Consider the following 14,395-nt stretch of genomic DNA (forward strand, 5'->3'; position numbering starts at 1 on the left):
TACACACATATACAATTAAGTGTCCCAGCGAGTTGTCTTCTCCTATTGTTTACAAGATTAATATTGTTACAGAAAATGTCACATTTCCATAATGTATTTTATTTCCAGCAGATGGACACACAAGCAGGAATATCTCAGAAGGACATCTAATGTTATCCCTGGATTGTGACATAAAAGATAATGACAGTAGACAGGATTCTCCAGGAGATAACCCCATTACCCCAATTATACATCCAGCTCTATCAGCTGGTCCCTCTGATCCTGGGAAATGTTCTCCTGATCACTTTGATATTGGTGCATCTGTTACAGCTCTGACAGTAGATACAGAGTTTCCCTGTGCTATAGATGCCAAATGTTTTACACAGAACACAAAGCCTATTAACCCACACACAGGTAAGGCAGGTGAGAGGCCACTGATATGTACTGAGTGTGAGAAATGTTTTACATACAAATCAGATCTTGTTATACATCAGAGAAGTCACACAGGTGAGAAGCCATTTCCATGTTCTGAGTGTGGAAAATGTTTTGCAAGCAAATCAGATCTTATTAAACATCAGAGAAGTCACACAGGTGAGAAGCCATTTCCATGTTCTGAGTGTGGGAAATGTTTTACACGGAAATCATATCTTGTTACACATCAGCGAACTCACACAGGTGAGAAGCCATTTCTTTGCTCTGAGTGTGGGAAAGGTTTTGCAAACAAATCAGATCTTGTTAAACATCAGAGAAGTCACACAGGTGAGAAGCCATTTCCATGTTCTGAGTGTGGGAAATGTTTTACACGGAAATCATATCTTGGTACACACCAGCAAACTCACACAGGTGAGAAGCCATTTCTATGCTCTGAGTGTGGGAAATGTTTTGCAAACAAATCAAATCTTGTTATACATCACAGAAGTCACACAGGTGAGAAGCTGTTTTCTTGCTCTGAGTGTGGGAAATGTTTTACACAAAAACCACATCTTGTTATACATCACAGAAGTCACACAGGTGAGAACCCATTTCCATGTTCTGAGTGTGGGAAATGTTTTACACAGAAATCATATCTTGTTACACATCAGCGAACTCACACAGGTGAGAACCCATTTCCATGTTCTGAGTGTGGGAAAGGTTTTGCACACAAATCACATCTTGTTAAACACCAGAGAAGTCACACAGGTGAGAAGCCATTTTCTTGCTCTGAGTGTGGGAAATGTTATACACAAAAATCACATCTTGTTAGACATCAGCGAACTCACACAGGTGAGAGGCCATTTCCATACTCTGAGAAATAAATCAGCTCTTGTTGCACACAATAGACATCACTCAGTTGAGGAACCATTTTAATCTTCTGGAGTATACTCATCATTGCCATGTGTTGTTCTTCAAGGTTCTTATCCTATCTCCTATGCTTTTTGCAATATACATGCTACCACTGGGTAAAATAATCAGATGTCATGCCCTCATCTACCACTGCTATGCAGATCACCTGTCTTTTGCTCCAGGTATTGAGAACCCAGTACCAATCCTAAATGGTCTCGCTGAGCTCCAGGTGTGGGTGATGCCAGTTGGCTGTGACTCAGTCCTGGTGAAACAGGTCTATATGGTAAAAGCTCACCAACAAAGAGCAGGGCTACAGCTCAGCTTTGCAAACTAACCAGACTTTTGCTTGGGGGTTCAGATTTACAAAATGTTGATCATGTGTGGAATCTTGGTGTAATGGATGGTGTAGTGACACTTACACATCAGGTATCAGCCACAATCAGATCCTCATCTGAGGAACATAGCCAGACTCCAGCACTTATTTCCCTCAGAAGATCTACCTACAGTCATACATACAATGCCACGGCCACAGGGCGCTGTATAAAAGTGACCCCCGGCTGTGGCATTATCTGTCCAGCTAGTGGAGCCCGGTGCTGGTACAAAAAATACGTGTGACCTGTATTTTTTGCACCAGGACCAGGCGCAGAGCCCGGTGCTGGTTGTTAAAATACGGGGGATCCCCTGTCATTTTTTCACCGTATTTTGGCAACCAGGACCGGCCCAAAGAGCCCAAAGCTGGTTATGCTTAGGAGGGGGGACCCCACGCAATTTTTTTCCGGGTATTTTCCCGTTTTTTAAACATTTTTAAAAATCTAATCAAAATCCGTCAAATCGCCCGTTTTTTGACAGCGGGACTGTCAAATTCATTTTTTATTGAATATGTCGAATTCCGACGGTCGAATTGTGTCGAATTTAAAAATGGGTGAAAATGTGCCGCAATTCGCCCGGAATTGCATATACCCCATAGACTACTGCAATGTCCTCTACCTGGGTCTCCCAGCAAAAGAATAGCACCGCTTGTAGCTTGTACAGAATGCAGCAGCCAGGCTGTTACCTAACCAGCCCGTTCCTGCCACATAACACCCATTCTCTGCTCCCTTCACCGCCTGCCTGTAAGATGGTGACTCTATTACATAATCTTACTGACTCTCCCAGCCCTACATAACCAGGGTCCATGGTACCAGAAGCAACTTCTACCTCCTTACTGCCCTGCTTGCTTACTTAGCAGCGCTAAGGTGTCAGAGGGGAGACAGGGCAGTGGTAGTAGTGGGGGAGGACAGGGTGGGTGGCAGTAGTGGGGGGAGACAGGGCACTGGCAGTAGTGGGGGAGGACGGTGGGTGGCATTTGGGGAGGGAGATGGGGCGGTGGCAGTAGTGGGGGAGACGGCAGTGACAGTAGTGGGGGGAGACAGGGTGGTGTCAGTACTGGGAGGAGACGGGGTGGATGGCAGTAGTGGGGGGGAGACAGGGTGGGTGGCAGTAGTGGGGGGAGACAGGGTGGGTGGCAGTAGTGGGGGGAGACGGGGCGGGTGGAAGTAGTGGGAGACAGGGCAGATGGCCGCAGTGCAGTACCAGGGGCTGCTGGAGACAGTAAAGAGGAGTATGGGTCCCGCACAGAACCAGTTGCTAATTAGACTTAATGATTATTATGATTCCTTATTTCTAATTAATCCCTTGTATGTGTTACTGTTATTTGCTGTGTCAGCCTTTATGTGTGTTCTGTGTAATACTCCTGAAAGTAGTGCTGCTACCGATCTCATATAATTTGTAGTAACTTGGAAAAGATGAGATATGAGGTGCACTCTGGAAGCTTATAGGGGGTAATCAGAGATGATCGCAGATGTGACATCATGCAGCCCCTGGAAAATGGTCCTCGCCTGCCCGCGTTCACCCCTCAGGGATGCAGCCACAATGTGTGTCTGCGCGGCCGCTGCGCACGTGCATTTTGTCACCACCAGCAAACTGCTGCAGGCTGCTATTGCGGCTGGGTCTGAATGACCCCCATAGAGTTTTGTCTCTCCTGATATGTATCTGTTTTACTTACCTGCAATACTATAATGTAACTGGAATTGTTTCTGTGATTTAAAGGACATTTTATCCATGTTGTGCAGAGTAAAGTGTAAAATATAGAGAAAAATCTGTGTATCAAAGATATGAAATAAAGTTGTTTAAAAACAAAAGATTTCCGTTGGGTCTTTTTATGTGTCTGTGTGTTATCTTATTTCCAGGTAATTGTCGCTATGGTGACAGAAACAATTTCCTGTTAATGTGTCACTTGTAGTGTTACTTTTATGTCCAGCGGGTGGGCTCGGAAATGTTATACTTTTCCTCGCAGCCCCAGTTGCTGGAGAAAATGAAGGAGGAGATGTTGACGGGTCACGTTCCGCTTGAGTTGACAATTTTCTCACCAGCAGGTCTTTCCACCTCTGCAGACTTGTGTCCGGAAAGAGAGATACAACGTAGGCTTTAAACCTAGGATCGAGCACGGTGGCCTAAATGTAGTGCTCTGATTTCAACAGATTGACCACCCTTGAATCCTGGCAAAGCGAATGAAGGGCTCCATCCACAAGTATTTCCAGGGAAGACGTTAAGTCTGAAGGACTATGCACAGGCCCAAGTGATAATTGTTTTATGATCCTTCTATGTATGAACCAACCGATAGATGGAATAATCCTATAGTGTTAATACCAAAGATTAGCTAATCTGGTTGGAGGTGCGTCATTAAGCAAATTGCAATGACTGGTTAGGGGGTTTAGAAAAAAACGCTAGTGGGCTTATATCTAAAGAAGCCTTAATGTGTGGCACACTCTTTGTTCTTTATGTTTCATGAATAAATTAAAACATAACTTTTATTATTTTTATTTAAGATAAATGTTTCAATAGGCATGACATAAGGCAATTGATTGTCAGCCTGGAGAGACAAAAAAATGAATGAAAGATATAAAATAATTTATATACCAACACTACCTATGTATGGGTATATGGGTAGAGCAATAACTGATATAAGCAAGTGAAATATAAAACGGATTTAAACACAGGTTTTATTTATCAAATTTATTGAATCCTCTCACAATGGGATTGTGATCTCAGAAAAATGTTTTACAGCTGCGACCTGCAGAGTGTTACTACTGCATACAACCTAAGTGCTCCCTGCAGAGCGTTACTACTGCATAGAACCTAAGTGCTCCCTACAGAGCGTTACTACTGCATACAACCTTAGTGCTCCCTGCAGAGCGTTACTACTGCATACAACCTAAGTGCTCCCTGCAGAGCGTTACTACTGCATACAACCTAAGTGCTCCCTGCAGAGCATCACTGCTGCATACAACCTAAGTGCTCCCTGCAGAGCATCACTACTGCATACAACCTAAGTGCTCCCTGCAGAGTGTTACTACTGCATACAACCTAAGTGCTCCCTGCAGACGTTACTACTGCATACAATCTAAGTGCTCCCTGCAGAGCATTACTACTGCATACAACCTTAGTGCTCCCTGCAGAGCGTTACTACTGCATACAACCTAAGTGCTCCCTGCAGAGCGTTACTACTGCATACAACCTAAGTGCTCCCTGCAGAGCATTACTACTGCATACAACCTAAGTGCCCCCTGCAGAGTGTTACTACTGCATACAACCTAATTGCTCCCTGCAGAGTGTTACTACTGCATACAACCTAAGTGGCCTTTTCTGGTAACCACGATGTCTTACAATGACCACTTTGTTACTACCCGTAGCATATCACACGATAAGACAGTGTTACTACCTATAATGTATAACAGTGGGATCGTTCTCACAGGCACAAAGAAACATATATGTACAATTCAGCACATATGTAATAATATTGGTATTGAGAGGAAATGTTTTTCTATAACAAGTATATCATTGTAAAACCCTGTACCAGATCAGAATCCTCAATCACATGTGTTACCCATTCAGTACATATATAAATTGATAATTGACCACATCACAAAGATATGCACATGGAATAAAACAATATTGTTGGTAATAAAAGGTGTTCTCCTGTGACTGAGCATATCATGTGTAACCCTGTAACAGAGACAGTTCTCTAAGGCATGCATATCCAATTCTACACATTTGTATCACTTCTGTGACAATATTGTTATTGAGAAGGGATATTCCCTGTAACAAGGTATACAATATGAAACCCTGTCACAGAGCGAGGTATACATTATATTATCCCAAGATTAGTGCATAGATAATATCCAGCTTTCTGCCTGTTTCATTCCAAAGGCCTGCTAAGTTGTCCCAACATGTATCTACACCAGGGGTTCTCAAACTCGGTCCTCAGGACCCCACACGGTGCATGTTTTGCAGGTAACCCAGCAGGTGCACAGGTGTATTAATTACTAACTGACACATTTTAAAAGTTCCACAGGTGGAGCTAATTATTTCACTTGCGATTCTGTGAGGAGACCTGCAAAACATGCACTGTGTGGGGTCCTGAGGACCGAGTTTGAGAACCTGTGATCTACACAATACTATTGCCAATCACTGAGTGACGCCTGATATAAATATAAATCAGTCAGATAACGAGTAGTAACCAGTGACTAGTAATGACGTCTGTATGCAATGACTCCACAAATCAGGAGAACCACCTTTCTGTATCTCCAGCACCCGCTACAGAAATATAACATCTGAAGAATGAATGAGGTTGGGGAGAGAGTAGCAGCCTGTAATAATGATAATATATGCTGTTATATAAACAGTGCTATAACCATTCTTCTGATAGAGATCCTTCCTCTGATAGATATAAAGAAGCTCTGGTGTATATAGGCTGAATCCCCCTTCTACTTTTATCCTATGTGCCGCGGGGCAGTGACTGGGAACAATGAGAGCAGGGAAAGCACCAGAGCAGAAGGAAAGATAAAGTGCAGCAGCTTCTGCTGTCCCCGGGATCAGTCGCTCCCTCCCCTGTTGCCGGTACACATTGCAGAGGAGGTGAGCGGTGTCCCAGGAATGAGAGAGCCGCTCTGAGTACCTGCCTGAAATGGTGGCTGCAGTGTCAATGCTGCTGGGGAATCTGTAGTACTGTGCAGAGAGCGGTGTCAGTACCGCTAGGAGACATGTAACGCTGCGCTGGGAGCTGCTCGAGAGCACAAACGCCGGGTCAGGTATGACATCCACACACCCGGAGACAGTGTACGTCTGAGCTTCCGATGACGTACGTTTCATGTTTGCTTGATCACATCGGTGCCTGGGTTTTACAATGATATACTTGTTATAGGAAAACATTTCCTCTCTATCCCAATATTATTACACATGCTGAATTGTACATATATGTTTCTTTGTGCCTTTGAGAACGATCCCACTGTTATACATTATAGGTAGTAACACTGTCTTAACGTGTGATACGCTACAGGTAGTAACAAAGTGGTCATTGTAAGACATCGTGGTTACCAGAAAAGGTCACTTAGGTTGTATGCAGTAGTAACGCTCTGCAGGGAGCACTTAGGTTGTATGCAGTAGTAACGCTCTGCAGGGAGCACTTAGGTTGTATGCAGTAGTAACGCTCTGCAGGCAGCACTTAGGTTGTATGCAGTAGTAACGCTCTGCAGGGAGCACTGAGGTTGTATGCAGTAGTAACGCTCTGCAGGGAGCACTTAGGTTGTATGCAGTAGTAACGCTCTGCAGGGAGCACTTAAGTTGTATGCAGTAGTAACGCTCTGCAGGGAGCACTTAGGTTGTATGCAGTAGTAATGCTCTGCAGGGAGCACTTAGGTTGTATACAGTAGTAACGCTCTGCAGGGCGCAGCTGTAAAAAGTTTTTTTCTGAGATCACAATCCCGTTGTGAAAGGATCTCATAAATTTGATAAATAAAACCTGTGTTTTATCTCTTTTATATTTCACTTGCTTATATCAATTATTGCTCTACCCATATACCCATACATAGGTAGCGCTGGTATATAAATTATTTTATATCTTTCATTAATTTTTTGTCTTTCCAGGCTGACAATCAATTGCCTAATGTCATGCCTATTGAAAAATCTATCTTAAAATAAAAATAATAAAAGTTTTCATTTATTCATGAAACATAAACAAAAAAAGAGTGCACCACACATTAAGGCTTCTTTAGATATAAACCCTCCATTCACAAGTCCCACATACTTAGCGGAATTGCTCTGTATTAGCTCCTCCTTCAGTTTCTCTAGCTGCTTCTGCAAAATCCTGATGAGGGGAATGACCTGACTCAAGCTGGCAGTGTCTGAATTGACTTCACGTGTGGCAAGTTTGTAGGGTTTGAGAACCTTGCAAAACACGGAAATCATTCTCCGTTGCGCTTGAGTCAGGTGTATTCAACCTCCTTTGCCTGTATCCAGTAACGTAAGTAGGGGTCCTCAGCCACTGCAATCGCTTGGAAGTACGCAGGGCTGCTGGGCGCCCTAGCTGCCACCACTTTCTGCTGGGATGGACATGGAGGGCACAGCACGCATCTCTCCTGTGTCCCTTCTGGGTCTCCGGTGGCAGCGGCGTGTATGTTTAATGAAGTGCTCATGTGTGAGCTCTGATAGGCTTACAAACCGGCACTTCATTTGACAGACACACCGCTGCCGCCGGAGATGCAGGAAGGACTCAGGAGAGGCGCGGCTGTGCCCTCTGTGTCCTCCTACCCAAAACTCACAGCACAGCAGCGGGGGAGCCCAGAGGGGATAGGGGGGTCCCTGGCACTGGGAGAGCATATTTTGCACTAGGGGGCATATTTGGCACTTGGGGGAGCATATTTGGCACTGGGGGGCATATTTGGCCCTGGGGGAGCATATTTGGTTCTGGGGGAGCATATTTGGTTCTGGGGGAGCATATTTGGCACTGGGGGAGCATATTTGGCCCTGGGGGTATATGTGTACATAGCACTGGGGTGGGCATATTTGGCACCGGCGGTATATGTGTACCTGGCACTGTGGGGGAATATCTGGCACTGGGGGCATATGTGGCACTGGGAGCACAGCCCTAGCAACAAGCATTACCCCCTTGTTACAAGCACAACACCCAGCTCATTAAATCCCAGGCAACAAACATTACCCCCTAGCAACGAGTATGACACCCAGTACATGAAACCCCTGGCAACGAATATTATTACCTGGCAAAAAGCTTGAAACCCAGCACGTGATACATCTGGAAACAAACATAACACCTACCGTATGAAATCCCTGGCAACGAGCATGAGACCCTGAGCATGAAAACCCCTGGCACCGTGCATGGAACCAAGAGCATGAAATCCCTGGCAATGAGCAGGTAATTTAAAAGTAATTAGAAGCCTTACTGTAGGACTTAATGTGTAATGGGCATTGCGGTGTGTAGCATAATTTATCACGGACATTGCGGTGTGTCTCATAATGTGTCAACAGGCATTACGGTGTGTGGCATACTATATCACGGGAATTGTGGTATAATATCTCAGGGGCATTGCAGTGTGTGGCATAATGTATAACGGGCATTGCAGTGTGTGGCATAGGGTATAACGGGCATTGCGGTATGTGTCACAGGAATTACGGTGTGTGGTATACTATATCATGGGCATTGTGGTATGTGGTATAATGTCTCGGGATCATTGCAGTGTGTGGCATAATGTATCATGGACATTGCAGTGTGTGGCATAATGTATCACGGGCATTGCAGTGTGTGTCATAATGTGTCACAGGCATTGTATGTGCTATAATGTATCAGGGGCATTGCAGTGTGTAGCATAATGTATAACGGGCATTGCGATACCTGTCATAATGTGTCACAGGCATACCGGTGTGTGGTATAATGTGTCAGGGGCATTATGGTATATGGCATATTGTGTCATGGGCATTATTGTGTGTGGCATAATGTCTAAGGGCCATTGCATAATGTATACTGGGATTTACTATATGGAGGAAAAATGACAAATAATGTAAGGGGCATTAATCAGGAGTAATGTTTTCCTGTGGAGGCCAATGTCTGGGCGTACAGGTTGCAAAACTGGGGTATAAGGTAGTCTTTTCCTGCAATGCCACGCCCCTTTATGCAAAGCCATGCCCCTTTTTGTGGTGCGCATCTTTGGCGCGCGCAGATACACCGCTTTGCTAGTGCCAATTATGGGTGGTGGGGGTTCTAGAGAATATTTTGGCTTGGGGAAAAAAAAAATCTAGTTACGCCACTGCCTGTATCGTAGGTGGATGTATAGGCTTGAATGGCCTTTTGCTGCTCCTCCATCCTCTGAAGCATATAGAGTGTTGAATTCCCTCTCGTTACCACCTCTTGCTTCAGGTGATGGCAGGGCAGGTTCAGGAGTGTTTGCTGGCGCTCCAGTCTTTGGCACGCTGTGGCTTAATGTCGAAAGTGGCACGCAATTTTTCGGGCCACCGACAGCATTGCATACACGCCCCTGTCCTTTTTCAAAAAATTCTGCACCACCAAATTAATTGTATGTGCAAAACATGGGACGTGCTGGAATTTGCCCAGATGTAATGCACGCACAATATTGGCGGCGTTGTTAGATATCACAAATCCCCAGGAGAGTCTAAGTGGGGTAAGCCATTGTGCGATGATGTCCCTCAGTTTCCGTAAGAGGTTGTCGGTGGTGTGCCTCTTACAGCAACCAGTGATACACAGCGTAGCTTGCCTAGGAATGAGTTGGCATTTGCGAGATGCTGCTACTGGTGCCGCTGCTGTTGTTGCTGCGGGAGGCAAAACATCTACCCAGTGGGCTGTCATAGTCATGTAGTCCTTCGTTTGTCCGTGGTTAAGTGGACATTGGGTACATCCGCATTTTTTAAGGACACAGAGGACAGCTTTTCTTAATGTCCCTATACAGTCCGGGAATCGCTTGCCTAGTAAAGTGGAATCTAGACAGGATTTGGTACAGGGGACACAGAATGTCCATCAACTGTCTAAATCCCACTTCACTAATGGCGGATACTGGACGCACGTCTACCACCAGCATAGTTGTTATGACCTTAGTTATCCGCTTTGCAACAGGGTGACTGCTGTCATATTTCAACTTCCTTGCAAAGGACTGTGGACAGTCAATTGCTTAGTTGAAGTAGTACAAGTGGTCTTCTGACTTCCCCTCTGGGATGACGATTGACTTCCAGCAGCAGCAGTAGGCATACCACTGAAGGATCCTCCAGAGGATCCCAGTTAAGAGAGGACTTGTCAGTCATGCCAATGGCATGGCCTGCAGGACTACTGATGTTCCTGACTGAGTAGGAAATTGACGTTGAGGGAGTTGGTGGTGTGGCTTGCAGGAGCTTAGGTACAACAGGAAGAAGGGATTTAGGTGTCAGTGGACTGCTTATGCTCTTACCCAAAGTTTCTGAACTTGACAATGACTTATGATGAAGGCGCTGCAGGTGATGTATAAGAGAGGATGTTCCTAAGTGGTTAACATCCTTACCCCTATTTATTATGGATTGACAAAGGCAATACATGGCTTGACACCTGTTCTCCGGATTTGAGGTGAAATATTTCTACACCGAAGAGGTGGCCTTTCTCATCCCATGGACAACAACTGTCTCCACTGGTGCCTTATTCAAACCAACCACATCACCATCAGAATCCTCATGGTCAACTTCCTCCTCAGCGCCAGCCACACCAATATCCCGCTCATCCTGGTGTACTTCTATAGTTACATCCTCAATCTCAGTATCAGCAACTGGACTGGTGGTGCTCCTCCCAGCACTTGCAGGGGGCGTGCAAATGGTGGTAGGATCCTCCTCTTTCCATACAGTCTTGGGAAGGTCAGACCTAGACATCGCAACCGCGGACACACTTGGACTCTCCTTGGGTATTTGCGATATCTCTGAATGCACAGATGTTTTTTCCTGTGCTTTAACAAGCTTCATTTTTTTCGAGAGGGAGGAGGGCTTCCATCCTTATGAGAAGCTGAGCCCCAGTCATGAACATATGCCAAGGCCTTAGCCTTTCCTTGCCACTTCGTGTCATGAAAAGCATATTGCCAATTTTACGTTTCTCATCAGATAATTTCTTTTTTTTCTAATTATTCATTTTTGCTTCTTGGATTTTACACGCCATCTATGACATTGGGCATCGGCCTCAGCAGACGACGTTGATGGAATTAAATTGTCAATGTCATGACTGGTGGCAGCAGCAGCTTCAGCTCTAGTACTAGGAACTGGAAGTGGTTCCTGATCTTGCACAATTTTTTTCCTCCAAATTGTTCTTCATTTCACAGGACAGTACCCCTTTATTATTACAGCACACAGAACAGTGCCCCTTTTTTCACAGCACCCCTGTATACTTACAGCATAGAGGGCCAGTGAAATGTTATTTGAACAGCAACACCCCTATATTTTACAGTATACAGGAGCAGTGTGCTTTTAATTTTTAACTACACCCCTGAATTTTTACAACATACAGGGCTAGTGTATTGTTTATTTAAACAGCAACACCGCTATATTTTACAGCATACAGCAGTGTGCTTTTAATTTTTACAATAAAAAGGAGAGAAAAGACAAAAAAACCTTGTTTGGGAGCACTCCTTAGTAAAGATCAGATTATGAGTAGTGAAAGGAAATAAAATAAAACTTAACCTTTATTTATTTCTTGAAGATAAAAGTAAAATAATAATGAATATAATTATAACAAAAAAATGGTATCTATAATAAAGGAGCTTGTTGACTAATAAAAAACACTTGTTGACCTTTTTAACATATGAGGTACAAGATGATTGAAAGAGGTGAAAATATCAAGCGACAGTGATATGTTATATATCTGTATATACGTTGAAAGTATATATAGTATGTTGTGTATGGATGCCGTGTGGTACCAAACGGTATTAAAGGCATCAAGAAAAATCATCACTGAGCATGCCCAAAATGTAGGTGTACCTGGTAGCGTGGTTGTGGTGTAAAACTGGAGATTGAAATACCAGAGAGGTAAGAAAAAATGGGAGAATAAGTCAGAGGTTATATTTAGTGAAAAAGGGCCCACTGCACCTGGTATTCTCAGGAGGTTTCCCTTCCGGATACTGACTAGGCCATGCCTGCTTAGCTTCCGAGATCGGACAAGATCGGGCGTATTCAGGGTAGTATGGCCGTGGGCCGATTGTTAGGATGAAATTAAATGAAATGACAAAAGAAGATCACTGCTACTATCTGTACCATACATAAATCAGAGAAAAATAGATTCAATACGTTTTTCCAGAGGCAAAAGTGTGGTGAAAGGATATTATTCTTGAAAAAGGGGCCCACTGCACCTGGTATTCTCAGGAGGTTCCCCTTCCTGATACTGCCCAGGCCATGCCTGCTTAGCTTCCGAGATCGGACAAGATCGGGCGTATTCAGGGTAGTATGGCCGTGGGCCGATTGTTAGGATGAAATTAAATGAAATGACAAAAGAAGATCACTGCTACTATCTGTACCATACATAAATCAGAGAAAAATAGATTCAATACGTTTTTCCAGAGGCAAAAGTGTGGTGAAAGGATATTATTCTTGAAAAAGGGGCCCACTGCACCTGGTATTCTCAGAAGGTTCCCCTTCCTGATACTGCCCAGGCCATGTCTGCTTAGCTTCCGAGATTGGACAGGATCGGGCGTATTCAGGGTAGTATGGCCGTGAGCCAAATGTGAAAAAGGTAATAGAAAAACCACACTCTGCTGGCTGTACTTCACATATGATGAAAAAATTGTTCTGAAATGGTATTTCCAGATAGGAGTGTGTGTTGGTGGTGGAGAAATGTTGATGAGGGAAATTGAAGAGAGATGGAAAAGAAAAAAAAGGGGGAAAAAAAGGAATGAATATGAATGTGTGTTGGAAAAATTGTGAAGCTATGTGTGTGTGTGAGATGTGTGTCTGCTGATAGAAAAAAGGGTGTGAAGTGGTGATTGTGTGTGGTAATGAAATGTGATGAAGAGATGAGATGTTGCAGATGTGGAGTGGTGATTATGTGTGGTAATGGAATGTGATGAAAAGATGAGATGTTGCAGATGGATGCTGTATGAAAATTGGGGCTGGGTCAAATTGGTTGTTGACTTTTGAGCTCTGGGTCAGCTCCCCAGAAAATAGCAGAAATAATGCTATTAGTAAAAGTTCTTTACAAGAAACACAAAATATAAATCAAAATAAATGGATAATCATGTGATTGTTAAGAGCTCACGGCTGGCTCACATAACATTATACAAAAATAAAAATAAATAGGCGAAAAAATGAACAGAAAATGGCAGAATCAAACGTAATGCATATATGCCATATTAATATGCTGGTTAATCTTGAATATATGTCAAGTAAAAAAATGAAATCAAAATATACCATAGGTACACCACAATGATTAGTATCAGAAATCAAGGTAAAGTAACCTAGTCTAATATATGGGCATGAGCGGGAGAAAGGTACAATATAAGTGCTTGTTATTCATGTGAAATGATACTAAGCATATAGGATATATGGGTAGCCAAATTGTGCTACCGGAGAATGCACAATATCGGTACCAAATATTGTTGTGGGACGATATTAAATATATTGGGTATGTGGGTAAACACTTTTTGCCACACAGAGTAATGGATGTAAATACGAAATGCAAATATAAAAAACCCTGGTGGTCTAGTGTGTTGTTTACCGCCGCCGCAAGGTATGCGGCCCGTGTCGTTGTTTCCTCACTCAGAGTCCCGCTGCGGTGATGAGCGCGGCCGCCCGTTTCCGGACTGGGCGTCCGCGATGACGTCACTAAGGACGTACTCGACGTACGTTTCACCTCTTCAGGCTTGGTCACGAGAGCTTCTCTCTCATGCTCTCATGTGTCCAGGTTATAAGTACTAAGAAGACCTATCACATTGCTGGAAAAATAGATGGACTGATAAAGGAGCCTATTGGCAGAAGGATAAAAATTTTAACATCTGCACCCCTGAATTTTTACAACATACATAGCCAGCAGCACCCCTATATTTTACAGCACACGGGAGCAGTGTGCTTTTAATTTTTAACAACTGTACCCCTTAATTTTTATAGCATACAGGGCCAGTGTAATGTTATTTGAACAGCAACACCCCTATATTTTACAGCATACAGCAGTGTGCTTTTAATATTTCACAACTGCACCTCTGATTTTTTACAACATACAGTGCCAGCAGCACCCCTATATTGTCCAGCATAC

General features: G+C 43.8%; 1 protein-coding gene and 2 pseudogenes across 1 annotated transcript; 1 reads left to right on the forward strand and 2 right to left on the reverse strand.

The window, feature by feature from the left end:
• Positions 1-302: 302 nt before the first annotated feature.
• On the forward strand, positions 303-1,983 carry LOC134983396 (gastrula zinc finger protein XlCGF17.1-like; the record flags this gene model as incomplete). Its single annotated transcript, XM_063949093.1, has 1 exon — positions 303-1,983. A coding segment is annotated over one exon (972 nt), but the record flags the coding sequence as incomplete, so codon positions are not given.
• A 10,245-nt stretch (positions 1,984-12,228) lies between these two features.
• On the reverse strand, positions 12,229-12,346 carry LOC134983420 (5S ribosomal RNA; annotated as a pseudogene).
• Positions 12,347-12,488: 142 nt separating this feature from the next.
• Positions 12,489-12,606, reverse strand: LOC134983417 (5S ribosomal RNA; annotated as a pseudogene).
• Positions 12,607-14,395: the final 1,789 nt, after the last annotated feature.

The sequence above is a fragment of the Pseudophryne corroboree genome (assembly GCF_028390025.1).
Source record: "Pseudophryne corroboree isolate aPseCor3 chromosome 3 unlocalized genomic scaffold, aPseCor3.hap2 SUPER_3_unloc_14, whole genome shotgun sequence".
Classification (NCBI taxonomy): domain Eukaryota; kingdom Metazoa; phylum Chordata; class Amphibia; order Anura; family Myobatrachidae; genus Pseudophryne; species Pseudophryne corroboree.